Source organism: Cicer arietinum, chromosome 7, assembly GCF_000331145.2.
Source record: "Cicer arietinum cultivar CDC Frontier isolate Library 1 chromosome 7, Cicar.CDCFrontier_v2.0, whole genome shotgun sequence".
NCBI lineage: Eukaryota > Viridiplantae > Streptophyta > Magnoliopsida > Fabales > Fabaceae > Cicer > Cicer arietinum.
The window spans coordinates 22,422,753-22,442,331 of record NC_021166.2 but is presented as its reverse complement, the minus strand read 5'-3'; the positions used below and the strand labels follow the sequence as shown (position 1 = coordinate 22,442,331).

Genomic DNA, 19,579 nt, shown 5'->3' with positions numbered 1-19,579 from the left:
TGAAATTGATGTGTTAGATACGTTGACTTTATTTTTTATACGTGACCTGCAGTGGTATTCTTGTCTTGCTTAATTTATTTTGGTTGATAAAATATTAGTTGAATTATTTAATTAAATTATAATTTATAAAAGTTATATTATTTGTTAGTTTTATTTACGACCAAATAAGTATTTATTTTATGAGATATTATAGAGTTAGTGAAACCCAACCTTTATATATAAGTGTTTTGAAAATATTTTTGGTTCATCCAAAAAAAAAACTAGTGACTTAACTCATTCTTTTACTCTCCTTTATGATAAGATTTTATAACAATTCATGGTGTTTCTTGGCATAATGTGCATTAACTCATTTTTAACACATTTAATTTATTTTTTAAAGGAAGATTATAAATTTAATTATAAGTTCTTTTTGTGCAATTAAGAGATGACACAAAAAGACTATTGTTCTTTTTGTTTCTCATGCATTCATCTCTTTTAAACTAAAATTATAATTTTATTTTAATTGTCTACAAAAATAATTCTATGAAATTTTTGGTTTCGTGACTATTAGATAAAAAAAATATATATATTAAAAGGGTGATGTGACAATCTCTAATTTATTTATTTAATTAAAATGGATGGTATGACACTCTGCAATATATGTGGTGAACTTTATTAGTTAATCTTAATTAACTCATACACATAAATACACATGATTTCAATTGACTTTGTAACAACCTAATAAAATTAAATAAATAGTAATTATTGGTAGCATAATTTTGGAATTAAGTGCACTTCAATTTTAGACAAGAACTCAATCGTAATATTGCAACGTAAATAGCTATTACGTTCATACATTTCCATTAGGCCTCTTGATGTTACATTTCCGTTACTCCTAAAATAATTTTCTAAGTCATAAATCCCAATATCTATCGGTGTTGAATTCATCATTGCCTCATAAGCTATTTCTTGTGCGAATTTAGAGATGTTAAGAAAGAAAACGCCTAAGATAAGGGTTTTTCCCCATGCTGAGTTAGACTAAATATTAAATTAGCGATTCGTAAGATATTGATATGATGTATGGATGTTTTAAAAGAAAAAGATTGATTTTATTTTCGTCATAGAGAAATTAACTATAATACTTTGATTGTTTTTTTTTAATACCTCTATCTTGATGAAATTAATTATAATGGTATATTTTTATTATTATATCTTGATAAATATGTTTGTAGTGAAAATGTTTAGTGTTTACGTGTTTTAGAGTATTTAATTATAAAGTTATAATTTTTATAATGATGTAATTAGTAATATATTTATTATGATGTATTTGACTTTAAGTGTTGACTTTTGAGTATTTTAAATTTAAAACATGCCTTTTATGAACAATATATGTGTCTCGATGAAATTGATGAAAATTTTATATCTCTTTAATTTTAATAAAATGAGAAAATTGATTATTGAATGCATTAATGAATAGTCCATCTTTAGAATGCTGAAAATTTTATAGTGAAAGGAATAAAATTTATGTTGTTATTGTATTCTTGGTGATATGAGTTTTAATAGTTATCAATAACACGTAGTCAAATCGAATCTTATGGATTATTAAATGAAAGTGGTGATTTTGAGATATTTGTTCACGTGCATATTTGATGTGTTGAAGTTATTGAGGTATAACTATGAACATCCATGAGAATATAAATTTGATGTCTTATGTGATTAAAAAAATTTAATCTAAAATATTTTATCTTTGTGGTTGCCTAAGTGGCTGGTGATTTATGTTTTAAATATTGTTATCCTTGCCTAAGTGGCTGGTGGCTTGTGTCTTAAATATCATTATCTTTGTGGTTGCCTAAGTGGCTAATGATTTATGTTTTAAATATTGTTATCTTTGTGGTTGCCTAAGTGGCTGATGATTTGTGTGATTATTTAAGTGAGTGGTGACATGTACATTTTGAGCATCATTATCATTTCATAACATATCATATGCATCTGTGTGGACGCTTGTATGGCTGGTTATATCCGGATCATATATATTTAGGAGCATGCATAACTTACATATATTTTATTGTTATTTTTATTTTGATATAATTATTTGTTCTACTGTTGCTACTTGATTTATTTAGATATATTTTACGATTTTGATACCATTTGAGAACTATTAAAGAATCAATTTCTTTAAATCTTTTATTACGAAAAGATTTTATATTCATATTTTATGGTTGTTAATTTATTATTTAGTTTAATTTTTGTTGTGGGATGAACTGACCCCTTACACCAATATTTAGGTACTAATGATCTCAAAAAGTTGCATGAATGATGTTTGATTGGTGCACGCGCGAGGGAAATTAAGAATTTTACTTAAAAATAATGTTTTGTATTACTAAAAATTCTGTGGTACATTGAAAAGTTATTTATTCGTCATCATTAACTTTTAATAGAAATGTAAAAGTGAGATTTCATTCGCTAGTAAATAATTGAATGTCATTAATTTCAGTCAACCTTGTTTCTTTTGAATTTCATTTAAAGAAATTATTTTATTTTGGGCCATAAATAGATATCGATCTAACAATTGGAATATTAATTTTGCAAATGAATAAATAAATAATATTTTAGTAAATTACATTACGTTCTTTTACGAAAAAAAATATATCAAGTTATGTTCTTACGCATCTTCAATTTATTACATGATGAATTACTAATAAGAAAAAAAAATTAGTTGTTTCTAAAAGAAAATCAATATTTTTAAGTAATATTTGGATCAAAAATTTGGGGCGTTATAATGTTCATGGATGATCATCCTCGGATATAGACACATCTTAACCCATAGTTTTTTTTTTTTTTACTTATTCCAAGAGATTTAATGTGTGATTGAGATAATCATCCTCAACTTGTGGATCATCATATTGATATTTATGAATTAGCCTCGTTAATTCTTTCATTGTTGATTTGATACAATGCACTTGTTTATGTGAGTGGTTTCAAGCTTGACCACTTTTGTTCTTTTAACAAACACTCAAATACAAACATTAGTAGATCACCATTTAAAAAACTTAATATTTATTTTATAAGGTTTGTTGTCATTAAAACACATATAAAAAATGTTTTTACTTCAACAATAACTACCTCTATAGTGATGCTCATGAATAATTGTTATGTATTAAGGGAGTAATATTTAACAATGCATGAGAATTAAACTTAAATTGTAGTTTTTTATTTTTGAAATAAATAAAAAATTTGATAAACCAAAATTATGAAAACATATTAGAGGTTAATTGGAATACATATTTAATGTAAACATTTTTTTTGTAAATACGCCTCCTAAACAGTTTGTTTCGGTTAGGATTAAAATTATTAACTTTTCTCAAACAACTTATTTTTAATTTAAATTCATTAATCACTTGAGTTCATTCACTTTATTATATATTATTTTTAATTGAATAATTAAATGTATATTATTAGTTATTTATATTTTAAAAATTTGACATCTAATACAAATGCAAATAGTTAACCTAATCTTATTGATATTGATATATGGTACAATGTAACGATGAATTACATTCGAAATTTATTAAGATTTTAAAAAATTGGAATTGTATTCAAATATTTAAGTAATCAATTTGCATCTTGATTTACATAATAATTAATAAAAAAAAAAAGGGAAAAAATTAGAACCGTGGCAAAGACAATACGTTGTTGTAGAGGACATGTTCGTTGGTATAAGAAGTGGTTTTAGTTCAGTGAAGCACACAGGAAACTCCTTTCTCAATCCTCAATTCAGATCTTCAAAAACACTTTCATCCTCAATTCCCCTAAATCCACTTTCACCTTCAACCCGTAATCCAATGGTGTCTCTTATAGTAGCAACAACTTCCGACCCGGCTTCAATCAACCCTGCCAATGCCCTCTTAGCCATGCCAGCCTGGCAACCCGGACCCCATTTCCAGGTTCAATCCAAAATACCTTTTTTTATTTTTTTATTGTATGTTGTTTTCATTTTCTTATAATGTTTTTTTATTGTAAATTTAGGATGATATGAAGAGTTATGTGAATGAAGGGTTGAGAGTGTTGATCCATGAGAAGAGTATAGTGGTGGAGGATTATTTGGATAAAAGATGGGAAGAGGTTACTGGTGAGGTTGTTGATGAAGTTATCTTCTTAAGTAAACACACTGCTGCTTCTAATAAACCTGCCCTCACTGTTCATCCTATTGGTAATTTCTTCTCATTACTACTTTTATTTTTGTTTGTTATTTTCTCCCTCTGAAATATTAGGCCTCTTTACTTTGTGAACATGTGAACATATTTTGTGTTTTTATTTTATCTTGATAAGAGGCTCTTGAAGTTACATCATTGTTATGAAGAGAAGATGAAATGCTAGTTAATGAAAATGCATTTCTGGAAATAATGAAAATAATTTTTTAACATTTTCATTGTTTCAAAAATGTAGACTACTGTTCACTTCAAAATTCTTGTATTATTTTACGCTAGATGTTGTACTTATTTGGGATTTTTATCTTTTATACAATCAAACCACATTTATATATTTTAAATTTTATATTAATGAACTTTATACCTTTTAGTTTTTTTTAATAAACCCCATACTCGTGTATTGTGGTACTGTATCTGTATCCATGCAGCATATTTTTCTGCTTGTTTTCTTTTGAAGTGAAATGATTGTATCTGGTAATGATTGGTTGGGTCATAGGTGGAATGCGTGTGTCATAAGATTTATATCGTGTTAAATGAAGTTGATGGTACCTCAACTAAACAATAGACATCACAACTCTTTATGTTACAAACACTTTTCTTAAAACCTCGTGTGTTTGCAGGAGTTCCGCATTTGCGTGAAGGTGATGTTCCGCCTCAAGGTGGGAAACCTGGATGGGCAGCACTTCCAAATCCTAGGATTGGACCTTGGATTCGACTTTTGAAAAATATTGCTCAGGCTCATAATCTGGTCCCTGAATTTGAGGTGCCTTTTCTTATATTTTAAATTTTAGTTGCAATTTTAGCTGGTTTTATTTCCTTGCCTTTTGATTGTTACTTGTGTGGTGAATTTTTCACATTTAACTAATTATCCTTTTGTTTTTCTAGTTATATCTTAAGTACTTATGCCTTATGTTTTCAACATTTCTGCAAATACATGGATTCTTTCCCTTTGAAGGAAGATGGCTTAATGTTGTGTTCTGTATTGAATGTGTTTTGAATCTTGAAAAACCACTTCTTGAATAATTTTTATATGTTTCCTCAATTTAGATTACTTTGGAAGCCACTCATCACGGACCATTGACAATTAAGCCAACCATGTTTCTGGAGATTGGTGAGTGCTCTTTCCTTCCTCCTAGATGTATTTTAGATGGATAGATTTGGGACATTTTGGATTGACCTATTTGAGTTTAACTATTGACATAAGCACTTGTGAGACTGTTTGGAAATTCAAAGAGCTTATCAAAATTGCTTTTGACATGTCTATAAGTTGTTTTTAACGTATATCAATAAGCTCTTTAGGGTAACTTTTGAAAACAACTTATAGCTTATATGAAAACAATTTCTTTATTTTATCTTTTGTTAAAAGAAATAGCTTATACATAAGAACTTATATGATAATTTCCTATGCTATAAGTTGTTTATCTAAACAGAGCTTGATACATCCTGCATTATAAGCATATTGCATGCTCTATTTGTTGTCTTCAAATATGTACTATAAAAACGGATTAAAAACTCTGCATCATTCATTATTTAGTTTTCAGATAAATTCAGTCTTCATTTTGTTGATTAATCTCCTTTTCAATTCATATTCATGTTTTGCTTTAGTTTGAAGTAGTTTGTGGATGATATATTTTATTCTTCAGTTACACAAGAAGCTGTTAACAGTTAACTACAATTTAAAATTAGTATAACAACTAGACTTTTGTTATGGTATAGGTAGTACTGAAGACTATTGGAAGAGACAAGATGCTGCTCAAGTTATGGCTCAGGTTGTGTGGACTTTTATACTTTTATACCTTTGCATCAATATGTAGAGTTTCTCCGCGCGGATACGTTCTGTTATTAAAGCTAAATGCTTTGCATGCGCATCTGGCTAATAATGTTTTATTTTGTATACTAAAATGATATTGTTTGGATTCTTACAGTTGGTATGGGAAGGACTTGGACTTGGACTTGGAGGAGGGACTGATGTGGGAAACTGGAGCAGGTAGAATGACTATGCTAAGAAAAGTAGCGATGTTAGTTGGCATGCTTGTCTGGTGTTTGGTATAGACACGATACTAGGCCTTGGCCTTCACATGCTTCTCAAAAAAAGGAAAACCGAGGCCTTCACATCTTTCAATTGTCTTAATGGATGGCATTGCACTCCATCTATTCTAAGAGATGCAATATGTGTTTGCCATATGGCCTTGATAGACCACGTTTGAACAGCGGTTGGTTCAATCGGTTTTTTTTATGAATTTTTTATTTACTTGTTTAATAATGTTTTTACTTATTTATTTATTTATTTATTTATTTGTGACACTGTGGCCTCATCAGTTCGATCATCGGTCTGGTTTTTAAAGCATTGTTATTTTCCCTTCCACAAACTTTTAAATTGCTTTTATGTTGATATTGCAAAATTATGTCGAGTAGTTTGGGAAAACATTTAGGTATGTTTCATTTATGTGATTAGAGCTTCCTTCTACAATTGGTGAAAATTATCTAACCTGAATCTAATTCTCACACTCTTACAGGGAGAATGATAAGAAGAAAGTCCTACTCGGAATAGGTGGTGGACATTATGTGCCTCGGCATATGGATGTAGTATTGTAAGTAGTCAATTGCTGTGAATTTATAATTGAACTTTCTGATTATGCAATGAGAGGTTAGAAACTGTTCTCAAACACTTTAACTTTTGAGTAATTCTAAAAACCTCTTTAACTTTGCTCGGTGATTCATTCTCAAGGTATATATGAACTATGTGGTTGCCTTCTAAGATTTTGATTATTTAATATAGATCCATATTTTTATTATAGTAGTATTAAAATTGGTAAGGAAAATGTAGTATTAGAATAGTTTATAAACGCATTAGAAGATTTGAGTCGACCTCATACTCTCTGTTTCCAGAGTGGGTGACATTAGAACTGAAATTCTGAACTTTATAAGTGCATTATATGTTGTTGTATATATTTGTTTCAGTTAAAAGAAATATGAAAATACTTGGTTTGCTTTTGCAATGTAGGAAAGATGGTGTTTGGGTTGGTCACCTACTATCTGGATATTCAGTGCCAATGGAAGATCCAAAAGGAGAAACAAATGTGGAGATTGGAGGAACTTGGAAACAGTCTATAAAAGCTGCATACGAGGCCACTAAATCTGCTTTTCCTGGTGGCGAAATTCTTGCACATCTTGACCAAAAGTGAGCTTAATGTGTATTTTCCTTCTGAAATCAGTTGTCTGTTTGCATGCAAAACATTAACTTAAATGCTACTTGTTTGTTGAGTGTTAAACAATTCATAAACTGCAGGGCATCAAAGTTTGATTATTATTTAGTTTGGTCTGAAATAAGATTTGATACAGATATTTTTGCTAGTTGCTTATAGCTTTCCATATGCCATTCTCTTGTGGTGCTTCACTAATAGTGAAAGAAAAGGGTAGAAGAGGCCAGGTTTCTAGATTAATAGTCTTATACACTTTTTGTGGTGATTCTGGTGAATTGGTTGGCCATATCCGCTATCTGTTGAGTAACTTGTTTTCTGTTGTTTGTTTAGCTTATTTATGTTTTATTACTATGAAAGAAGGAAGAAGCCATGTCATGGGTGTGAACATGAAATCTACGACCTGTTTGGATTGTTTTTTGAGCTTATCTATTGAGATATATACTCATGAAACTATTTGAGAGAGCTTATGGAAATAAACTATGACATGTTCATAAGCTGTTTTCAGCTTATTTTGATAAGCTATCCATGATAGCTTATGAAAACATCTTGTTACTTGTATGAAAACAATTTAACTTTATTTTATCTTTTATTATAGAAATAGCTTATAGATAAACACATATATGATAACCATTCATGTTATAAGAGTTTAATTAAATTGTTTATCCAAATAGTGTCCTAAGCACGATGTCTAGTAGGACAAATGTTTCAACCTGTTTTGTAATTTTAGCTGAGCCAAGGAAATCATGGCTATGAAATTACAGATAGACCTTGATGCTTTTACTTTTCTCCCAAGTTAATGTTCACCCTAAACTTTGTTTCAGGAGTTTCAAGGGCTGGCAGAAAAATGCAATTACAGGATTCCTCACGGAGCAGAATATTAAAATCGGAAAACCTAATAACTTCTATTGAGTATTGATTTTAGAGGATGCTACTGTCACAGAATGTGGATATTTCAGGCAGATGGAGGCTGGAATTTTTTTTAGATCATACTAGTAATTTAATTCAGTTCACCTTAGATCACTGTGACAACTCTTGAGTAGTGAGGTTTGAGATGAATTGATACATACATAAATACTAATACCATTTGAATAAAAATTATATGTAGATTTTATGTATAATTTTTATTAAAATAGTATTAGTACGTATCGAGTACGATACGGTCACCATTTTTGCATATCTGTGCTTCATAGACACAGACGGTGTAGAAAGTTAGCATATATGTTATGTTCCTGGGTATTTTATTTGGAGAATTGTACCCTTGATTATGATAATAAATGTATGACAGATTCACATGAATTTATTTGCCTTGGCAATATTTGAGTCAAAGATATAATATAGTTTGTTCCATTGCCATGCCATAAATCTGCTGCCAGTTCATTATACTAGAAAGCAGCATTAGTTTGATGAATGAAGAAACTGAAAATGCATTTGCATCAAGATGATTTTGCAGAATGCTTTCTAGCTTTTATGTTCTGTATGAAAAGGTAATATATAGTTCCGTACGGGGGATATAAGATATAAGGTTAACTTAGTGCCTGGATTGAGAGAGTTAAGGGAGTAGAGTGATGAGAAGGTTTATGGTTGGATCTTCACCTTTAACATAACATAATATGTAGTTGTGTACAAAATACTAATTGGCTGTTAAAAAAAAAAATAATAATAATAATAATAATAATGTCAATGAAGGTTGATTTAGTTGGTAAGGAATTGATTTACACTAACAAAGTCGTGAGTATTTAAAGTTCAACTTATCTAAACTTTTTTTAATAAAAAAAAAAATAATAATTGTTGCGTGGAAATGTTGCATATGGTACCTCTTATGAACTTACTCCTCCACGGTCTTCCACAAGTGTTGCTAAGGAGCTCTTGTAATAGTTCGCTCATATGGTATTAACTTAGAACACGTAAAATGGTGAAGATAAGTACTTTAAGTATTTTGAAGAACATTTAGTTGATGTTCCCTTGCATTTTGGTTCATCTTTTAGCACACCAACAAATTATGAATTTAACTCCACATCACCAATTAATCATCAATGAGACAAAAGACAACAAAAAGAAAGCGCAAGACAAATGCAATTGAAACATCTTCTATCAATAATGTCAATACATAATAGATAAAGAAGTAGTAGTAGCCTTAGAAAAATTGGTACAATTGAGGTAGGACAAGCTGGAGTTCAAGACAATGGAGGTCATCATGAAAACACATCTTTGAGAATGAGAGTCAACTCATAGTATACAAATTTTATTGTAATAAACTTAAAGAATAATGTGGATTTTAGTTAAAATGTTGTAGTTTTATTCAAATCAAACTAGTCGTTGTTCAAACTAACTATTAATCAAATTAGTTGTTATTCAAATTAGTAGTTATTCATTTAATCATCTAACTATAAAATGTAGCAATCTTCTCACGTTCCATTTTTTTTTAATCAAGTTGTTCACTTTCTTTCACTCAATCATCTAATGGATCCAAACAATTCAGAAGAACTCTTATCATATTTGACATAAGCTGGTTTTATGGACAAATTCGATAATAAACTGTTGATGTTAATGCTTGAGAGGCAATGACAATCTAACAATTATACTAGACCCATTCGAAGAAAAATAATGATATATCGAAATTGTGAAGAAGGACATTGTTGATTGTTCAACAACTACTTCTTTGAAAATCTAGTATACACATGTGCTTAATTTCGACAACAGTCACGAATACATAGACATGTGTTTTTTCAAATTGTATCATACCTTGGAAATCATGATGAATATTTCAAATGAGGGTCGATGCAACTGATAAAATAGATCTTTGACCATTGTAGAAATCCATTGTTGTTATTCGTATACTGGCATATGGATCTTCCAGTGATAATATAGATGAATATCTTTGAATTGGTGAAAATACTATATTTCTAGACATGTTAGGTTATATTGATTGTATGCAATGTGAATATAAAAATTGTTTGATTGTCTGAAAATGCCATTTTTGTTGAGGTGATTACGATAAATCCACAATGATGCTTAAATAACGACATCACATGACTTTGTAGATTTGACATGTACTTTTTCTTATAGATTCAAACAATGACATTATCATGCTAAACCAATCCAATGTGTTTAATGATGTTTTAAAAGGACCAACTCCCATAATGCAATATATAATTAATAGAAGATACTATATAACATAAGATATGTATCTCGAGTGAGTTAATTTGTCAAAATAATTTAAATGTCATAAGGAGAAAAAAAAAACTATTTATCCAAAAAAAAAAAATAGAACAATGTATATAAATAAAGTGCTACAATCTATAATATCTAAGATGATGAGAAAATATCAAATAAATAGCTGTAATTTTATCCACATACAAAACCAAATCATAGATAATTATATTTACTCACTTGATCAATTTCCCATTTTAAAGAGACAAATATTATTTTTTCATCCATGGATGTAGAAACACTCTAAACTTACCTAACAAAAAAACAAAAACACTCTAAACCATTTTCAATAAATTCAGAAGAAACACTCTAAACTTTCCCATAAACCTAACATTTCCCCACCGGAAGGAAGCAAATCTACAAAACCATTTCGCTTGAATTATGAGAGAGAAACGTTGAAGAGGAAGCTGTCATGATTAAACTCAAACATTACTCTCACTTTCATAGAGAGTTTGGTTCTCTCCGATCTCAAATCGCAAATGGTTAATACTTCATATCTTCGGTTACTTTTCATTTTGTTCTTTTTCTTTACCTAATTGCATTTTTCTCCCAGTGAAGAAAATTGTAGATAAATTCACGGCTTTAATGTTAAATTTTAAGATATTTGAATTTCAATTTTCTTAATGTTTTTATACATATATTAGGTTAAAAGTAAAACTCTCTGTCTTGTTCGTTATTTATTTGATATTATTTATTTAAAAGAAAAAAACATTGTTTTTTTTTTGGTAGAGAACACAACAATGGGGCAGTGATGTTGTTTTCATCTTTTAAATCATACAAGAGGTTGAAGAGCTTTAGTAGTATTGGCAAGGTGTTTCAGTATCTGTTTGAAAATACAATTGTTGTGTTGTGGTTTATTCTACAGATACTGATAATGCAGCCATGTTTGAGGCTTTTTTCTTCTGCCTTTTGTTTGAGAAAAAGGTGAATCTGAGCCTTCCTTTGAAACCCTAATTCTGAAATTAGGGTTTTGACTCATTAATTGTTAGTTTAAGTATGAGGCTCCACACTCAGAGAGTTAAGGTTGTTTTGAGAGTTGTTGCCCTTCTGTGTTGTTCTGGTAGCCGATGATTCGTTGCTGTGAAATTTGGAAACAGCTCTCACATACTATTACTTCCTTTGTTCCTTAATTCTACCCTTCTTCTTCTTCTTCTTTGACAACATGGCTTTATTTGGATATTTTAAAACGAGCTGAATAAAACAAGGAATATGCTTTATTTTTCTTTTTCTTCTTCTTCTTGGATACCAAGGCAGTGATGATGTTTTCAGCAATTGAATCAGACATTGGGTGAAGATGTTTTTCATGGCGAGGTGATTCTGTGTCTGTGTGAAGTTACACTTGTGGTGCTTTGCACAAATGTTGTTGACGCAGCCTTTGGGAACCTCTTATCTCTTTTGTCTGAGAAAAGGCGAATCTGAGCCTTTTTTTGTTCAATCCTATCTCAAATTTTGTCTGGGGTCCCTCTTTTCATGGTTTTGTCCCCCTTTTTTCAGTTTAGTTTAATTTTTGTTTGTTTTCCACCAAGTCAAATTTAATGATGGAAGCATTAGAATATCAAAGAAGCATTTCACACAACTATTTTTTCCTTGCAAACCATAAATTTATTTATCATTACGGGTGAATTTAGATTGTCAATGACAAGATTGACACATATTACTTTTGTTTATGGTTCTTGACATATATTGATAATCTATTGACTTTTTATTTATTTCTGCTGTTTTTGTGGGTGTACAGATATATAAATATTAACTTTTTTAATTGCCTGCCATGGTTCTGTCATATGCCGTTATGCCATATGTTTATCGCGGAATTTTGGCTCTCCGCCATTGACAGCACTACTGCTATAATCATATTATGATTGCAACAGGAAGATATAATTGAAATTGCGAAGTATTTCAACCTAGTAAAACATAATGTACCATACCTAAAGAACCCTTCTACTTGCAAATCTTTGTATGTACATCATTCCTAATGCTGCACACGTGATAGTATCTGTTTTACTAAACCCACATCATCATTTACTGTGCAACAGTTTTCTACACAGTACTTGTTTTTATTTGAAGTTGTGTAGTTTATTGTTTCATTCTTGAAATTTATTTAGATATTCTTGTCCATGGTGAAAAGAAAGACTGAGAAGGAATGTGTGCTAAAATAGAGAACTAGAGGGTTTGGTTCTCCTATCTCAAATGGTTAGTAATTTATTTCTTCTCTTACTTTTCATTTTGCGGTGTTTTGTTTGTCTAAGTGCATTTTTCATTGTTTATAAATGTAGATGAATCGGAGGATTTTGATAATGGTTTCAGGAGAAGCATGCAACACCTCTACTGGTACTTCTAAGGTATTTTTGACATGTTTAATGTGTATTATATATTAGGTTATCTCTATCGAATGATCTGTTTTAGCACTTGTTAAACCTCTTATAAGGCTTGCACATTTCTTCGAGGTTACATTCTAATTGTACTAAGTTTTGTAGAGGATACAAGGAGGCTATGATGTGTTTTCAGCTTTTCAATCAGATAATAGGTTGAAGAGACTAAGTACTGGCAAGGTGTTAAAATATCTGTTTGAAAATACCATTGTGGTTCATTCTACAGATACTGATAACGCAGCCATAGTGAGGCTCTTCTCTTCTTCCTCTTGTTTGAGAAAAAGGTGAATCTGAGCCTTCATTTGAAACCCTTGAATTAGGGTTTACAATCATTAGTTATTAGTTTAAGTATGAGGCTTCATCCTCAAAGAGATGCGGTTGTCTTTAGAGCTGTTGCGCCTCTGAGTTGATGTGCAAGCCGATGATCATTCTCAGTGAAATTTGCAAACAGCTCTCCATGCATACACACACACACACGTACTATACTCCCTCTTTCTGTTCCATATATGAAATATGAATTATGAACTTCTTCTTCTTCTTCTTCCTCTTACATAACAAGGCAGTGATGATGTTTTCAGCAATTGAATAAGACATTGGGTGAAGGGTTGTTTCCTGGCGAGGTGACTCTGGGTCTGTGTGAAATTACCCTTGCACAGATAATGTTGATGCAGCCTTTGCAACCCTCTTCTCTTGTGTCTGAGAAAAGGCAAATCTGAGCCTCCTGTTTTGTTGAATTTTTGTTTGTTTCACACATATTCAAATAAAATGTTGGAAGCATAGCACTATGGGACAATCGCATATTTTCTTTGTGACAGATATCTGCACTACTTGGTTTCATGTGAAGTGATGTCCAAACACAATTCAGTGAATAAAGTTTATTGTACTCTGCTATTGTTTCATTCTTGAAATTTATTTAGATATCCTTGTCCATGGTGGAAAGAGAAAGACTGAAAAGAATCAGTCGCTTAATTCTGAGGAATTTATAATACTGTGAGCTTTGGACATCAATCCGTTTTATTATTATCTTTAAATAGAGAACTAGAGGGTTTGGTACTCTCCTATTTCAAACGGTTCGTATTTTTACCTTTCATTTCTTTTCATTTTGTGTTGTTTTGTTTGCCTAAGTGCATTTTTTTATTTTTTGTTAAATGCAGATGAGTAGGAAAGGTTTCGATGTTAAAATGGTTTCATGAGAAGCATGCTGCTCCTGTTCTAATATCTTCTAAGGTACTTTAACACACATCATGTGTTTTATATATTAGGTTATCTATATCAAATTCTCTCTTTTTGCACTTGTTAAGCCTCTCTTTGACACATTTCTTCTGAGAGACGATTGGTTTGAACTACACTTCTTGATAGAGGACACGAGGAGGCAGTGATGTTGTTTTCAACTTTTAAATCAGACAACAGGTTGAAGAGTCTTATCACTGGCAAGGTGTTTCACTATCTGTTTGAAATACCATTGCGGTCTATTTTACAGATACTGGTTACGCAGCCACGGTGAGGCTCTTCTCTTCTGCTTCTTGTTTGAGAAAAGGTGAATCTGAGCCTTCCTCTGAAACCCTGCCACCGGGGTTTATACACTCATTGGTCGTTAGTTTAAGTATGAGGCTCCACACTCATGGTATAAGGTTGTCTTGAGAACTGTTGCCACTCTGAGTTTCTGTGTAAGCCGATGATCCTTCTTAGTGAAATTTGCAAACAGCTCTTCTCACATACATATATATATATATACATACTCCCTCCTTCTCAACTATGAGATTCTTCTTCTTCCTCTCCTCTTAGATAACAAGGCAGTGATGATGTTTTCAGCAATTGAATCAGACATCGGGTGAGAAGCTGTTTCTAGGCATGGTGACTCTGTATCTGTGTGAAATTATCCTTTTGGTTCTTTGTACAGATGCTGTTTACGCAGCCTTTGCAAATTTCCTCTCACTTTTGTCTGAGAAAAGGCGAATCTGAGCCTCGTTTTGTTCAACCCTAACATATACTGTGTTTGGCTCCCTTCTTTTTTTGATTTAGTTGAACTTTTGTTTTTTCCCCAACAAATCAAATTTAATAATGGAAGCATAACAAGAAGAATTTCTCACAAAAATCATTTTAGTGCAATTTTGATAAAATATTTTTTGTTGACTGGTTTTAAATTGAAACTGACTAGAATAATTGGCACATATCACTCCTTCATTCATTCAACAATAAAGCCTATGCTTTCTGCTATGCATATATTTTATTGACAGTGATATATGATTGCACATATAGTAGCGTTTTTCTTCAGTTCCCTTGCTTGTTTATTTTTTTATGTGTTTTGCACAATGTGCAAATTCGGATTGAAATGCTAAGATGTTACTTAACATGCGACTTCATTTTGTTTTTCCATGTGTCCCGATCATTGAAGACGACTGCCCCTTGAGAATTAAGACCTTCACAATTTTTCTTTACCATAATTTTAAGTGCTAAGATCACACACTCCTTCCTATCGGTTACAATTTATATGGAACCCACTAAATTATGTGGGGCCCACATAAATTTGGTGGGTCCCAATTAATTTTCAACCAATAAGGATTGAATTGAAAAATGTTAGTGTGTTAATAGCATTTTTCTTTTAAGAAAGAATCCAAAAATTAGTATATTACTCATGGATTATGCTACCTAGCTATTTGGTTTTGTAGCAGAAGAGAAATTGGCTCATTGAAGATTCTGTACATTTCATGGAAGCCAATTTAATGATATACTTGAGTGGATTGTTTCATTATATCTTTAAGAAATGTTCACATATTGGAGGAACTGCCTCCCATATAAAGCTGAAGGTTGGACTATATATCCTTCTAATCAATGCCACCTATGAGTTGGTCTAATATGCAATATTTCTGTTAAGTGTCAGGCAACCCCACTGATATGTGGCATTGATTAAAAGGTTCTAGTTCCACTTTTAGCTTCAAATGGGAGGCAGTTTCTCCAATATTTGAACCATATTTAACACGGTATTAATGTGCATGGCTCATCAATAGAAAAACACATGAATTAGTACTCTTCATAAAGCCAAAGCAAGGTTAGCACACGATAGGATCCATGATAAAGTTCAGTAACTTAAGTGCTAGGTAAACTACAAACTCAATTATTTATTTGCTCTCTCGGTTGAGAAATCTGCCAAGAAATTTGTTAGGGTTCCAAAGGCAATAGTACGTTGCTGAACACTTCATCTTATATATGAATGGGCATACTTTTCTCAGTTTGCTATAAAGGTTGCAACAGGGAAGAAATCATCGAAATATAAAAAATAATGTCTGCAGCTTTGTCCAACTTGGTAAAACAAATTGAACTATACTACAATTACGAAATCCTTCTAACTGCAAAGCTCTGTATGCACACCATTCCTACTGCTTGCGCACATGATTGTATCTGAGATACACTAGGGTCTAGACCCAAATTATCTTTTTCTATGTGACAGATTTCCGCACACTACTTGGTTTCATATGATATTGTTTTATTCTTGATATTTATTTAGTCATGCAGATATGCTTGTCCACGGCACTAAACATCTGACAAAAAGGGCACTTAACTCTTGATGAAACTTCAACATTGCTAGTCTTGGGCATTAATTTGGTGTTTGGGATTTATACTAAGCAGAGAAAAGAACGGACGCCTGCCTCAGGAAGCCTTCCCAAATGTAGTTTGTGAACAACTTTTGCAACTGTTTACCAAAATTAAAACTGGCTTATCTGCATGAAATCAATTAGTTTAGAAGGAGCCATTGTCCAATCCACTAGATTCTGATCCTTTTTGAGTCATTTGTAATTTCGTACCAAGTGGCTGCATGGGCTTAAGATTTTCACTCAGAAGTCATCCAAGCCCTGATACTAAAAAAAGCCCAAAATGCTTCATTTCACTCTATATCTAGCAAATGCCACATGTATTTCCGCCTAAGCAAGAGGGGAACATTGAAGAAGAAGCAGTGGATGGTTGAAGTCGAGCATTACTGTCTCTTTCATAGTGAGACGATGAGTTTAAGTAAGTGACTCCTGTTCTAAATGCTGCTAAGATATTTTTAACACGCTAAGTTTGTTAATATAATAGGTTAATGTCATGAAATTCTGTTTCAGCACTTGTTAAACCTCCCAGTGTCTTGCACATTTCATCTGGGAAATGATTTATTCCGTTTAGAAGATAAGATATTTTATATGATATAGAGGACACAAGGAAGCTGTGATGTTGTTTTCAGCTTTAGATCAGACAAGAGGTTGAAGAGCCTTACTTCTGGCAAGGTGTTTCAGTATCTCTTTGAAAATACCATTGTTGTGGTTTATTCTACAGATACTGATGATGCAGCCATGGCCAGGCTCTTCTCTTCTGCCTATTGTTTGAGAAAAGGTGAATCTGAGCCTTCCTCTGAAACCCTGCAATTAGGGTTTTCACTCACTGGTCGCTAGTTTAAGTATGAGGCTCCACACTCAGAGTTAAGGTTGTGTTAAGAGCTGTTTCCCCTCTGAGTTTCCATCTAAGCCGATGATTCTTCGATTCTTCTAAGTGAAATTTTGCAAACAGCTCTCCACACACACACATACTCTCTTTCTCTGTCTCAATTATTCATTGATCGTGATCTTCTGCTTCCCATTCTGGTTCTGTTTGTTCTTCCATTTCTTCTTCTTCTTGGATAACAAGGCAGTGATGATGTTTTTAGCAATTTAATCAGAAATTGAGTGAAGAGTTGTTTCCTGGCAAGGTGACTCTGTCTGTGCGAAATTACCCTGTGGTCCTTTGCACAGTTGCTGATGACGCAGCCTTTGCAATCCTCTTCTCTCATCTGTCTGAAAAAAGGCGAATCTGAGCCTACTTTATTCAACCCTAACTCAAAATGTTTTTGGGACTTGGTTTCCACTTTCCCTCTTCTATTTTGTTGGACTTTTGTTTGTTAAACACCATGTCATATTTAATGATGGAAGTATTAGCATTAGCAAGAGTGTCCGACAAAAATCATTTTCCAGTGCAAATTCTAACATTATTTTTCAACAATCATATGCCTATGCTCTATGCATATATTTAATGGGCAATGATTGTGAGATTGCAGTTATTGGTGCATTGTTTTTTTTTTTTTTTAATTCTTTTGCTCGTTTTGTTTTTTTTTTTTGTTTTTAATGTGCAAATTTGGAATGAAGTCCTGATATTACTTACAGCGCGACTTTCTTTTGATTTATCATGACCCTTTCATAGTAGAATGTCCCTTTTGAGCATCGAGGCCTTCAAGTCTTATTAAGCCAGGATTAAAAAATGGGTCATGTAACATGCTTCCTAGGTATTGTTTTGCAGCGAAAACAAATTTGCTATGAAATTAATGTCCCTGTCATTGCAGGAATTGCCTCCCATATCAAGGTGAAGGTGTAACTAGACTTTTATTCAATGCCACCAAATGTGTTGATCTAATATGAAATATTTCTATGTGGTGTTAGGCAATCCCACTTATTGGGTGGTATTGAATACAAGGTTTTAGTTTCACCAGCTTCAGCTTCAAATGGGAGGCAGTTTCTACTTGAACAACATCTTACATAAGCAGTCAATATGCATGGCTCATCAAATTATATAATAGGCAGAATACAACTGGCGGTCCTCTAAGTTGTTTAATTGTATCAGATCAGTCCTTTTGGTTTTTTTGTCATAATCATAATAGTTTTAAAAACTTGATAGAAAATAAGATGGGTAGGGTTCATATCAAAGTGTAAATTTTTAAAGATTTGTCAAGTGTGGAAAAAACCCAATTCAATTGGAAGGGACCGTAAGAAAAGAAATAAAAAGAGAAGCAATATACCCAGAAACTCAGGAATAAAATAGAAGAAAATGTTTTAGAACCCTAATTTATTTTAATTGAGTTTTATTTCTCAATGAAATGCTTATTTGGACGTCTGCGTAAAGATAAGTGTAGCAGATATTGTGTATTTTTGTAATTAAATCTGTTAAAAGGGTAAGAATGTATGTAAATTATGACTTTTAGGACATATTTGGGACAAACATAACTTAAAAGACTAAAGGATTGTATAATGTATTTTGTCTTATATAATACTAACTTTTTTCATGGTCAAACAAATTTTTTCTTTCTTTAATAAGAAGTGAATTTTTAGTGCTCCTGGGTGAACTAGAAAAATAATTATTTGCTCTCTCGGTTAAGAAATTGGCTGAAGAAATTGTTCGGATTCTCAAGGGAAGAGAACTTTGCATGGCACTGTATCTTATGAATGGACATGATAACTTTGTTTTGCAACATGGAAGAGTTAATTGAAATAACAAAAATGATGTAAGTGGCTCTGTCTTTCAACGTAGTCAAACATGTTGTACTAAACTCGTAGAACCCTGCTATTTGCAACAGTTTCTACTGCTGCACACGTGAATGTATCTAAAGTTTCACCAGACCCATATTACCATTTTCTTTGCCACAGTTTTCTACACACTTCTTGTTTCCATGCGAAGTGATGTCCAAAAAAAAGAATTTACATGTTCATAGGTTTATTGTACTCACACAGTTGTATCATTCTTAAAATTTATTTAGATATGCTTATCAATCGTGGAAGGAGAGACTGAATGAAAGTGCTCTTGACTCCTGAGAAAACTACTACACAGATTT

General features: G+C 31.8%; 1 protein-coding gene and 1 long non-coding RNA gene across 11 annotated transcripts; both read left to right on the top strand.

Moving 5' to 3' along the window:
• Nucleotides 1-3,646: 3,646 nt before the first annotated feature.
• On the top strand, nucleotides 3,647-8,703 carry LOC101489474 (D-aminoacyl-tRNA deacylase). The gene is made up of 9 exons (XM_004509897.4): nucleotides 3,647-3,923; nucleotides 4,006-4,189; nucleotides 4,808-4,950; nucleotides 5,235-5,298; nucleotides 5,904-5,956; nucleotides 6,113-6,174; nucleotides 6,704-6,778; nucleotides 7,192-7,368; nucleotides 8,212-8,703. Exons 1-9 carry the CDS (start codon nucleotides 3,684-3,686, stop codon nucleotides 8,297-8,299), a joined length of 1,086 nt encoding a protein of 361 aa, XP_004509954.1. The 5' UTR covers nucleotides 3,647-3,683; the 3' UTR covers nucleotides 8,300-8,703.
• Nucleotides 8,704-10,796: 2,093 nt separating this feature from the next.
• LOC101489239 (uncharacterized) lies at nucleotides 10,797-19,579 on the top strand. Of its 10 annotated transcripts, XR_012163900.1 has the most exons (8): nucleotides 10,800-11,082; nucleotides 12,703-12,790; nucleotides 12,874-12,939; nucleotides 13,548-14,039; nucleotides 14,124-14,196; nucleotides 16,483-16,977; nucleotides 19,127-19,252; nucleotides 19,505-19,579. It is a non-coding gene; the product is annotated as an uncharacterized lncRNA (long non-coding RNA). The 10 variants fall into 10 exon arrangements; XR_003474010.2 differs by lacking the exon at nucleotides 19,127-19,252 and having other exon boundaries at nucleotides 10,802-11,082; XR_003474007.2 differs by having other exon boundaries at nucleotides 10,802-11,082; nucleotides 16,483-19,252.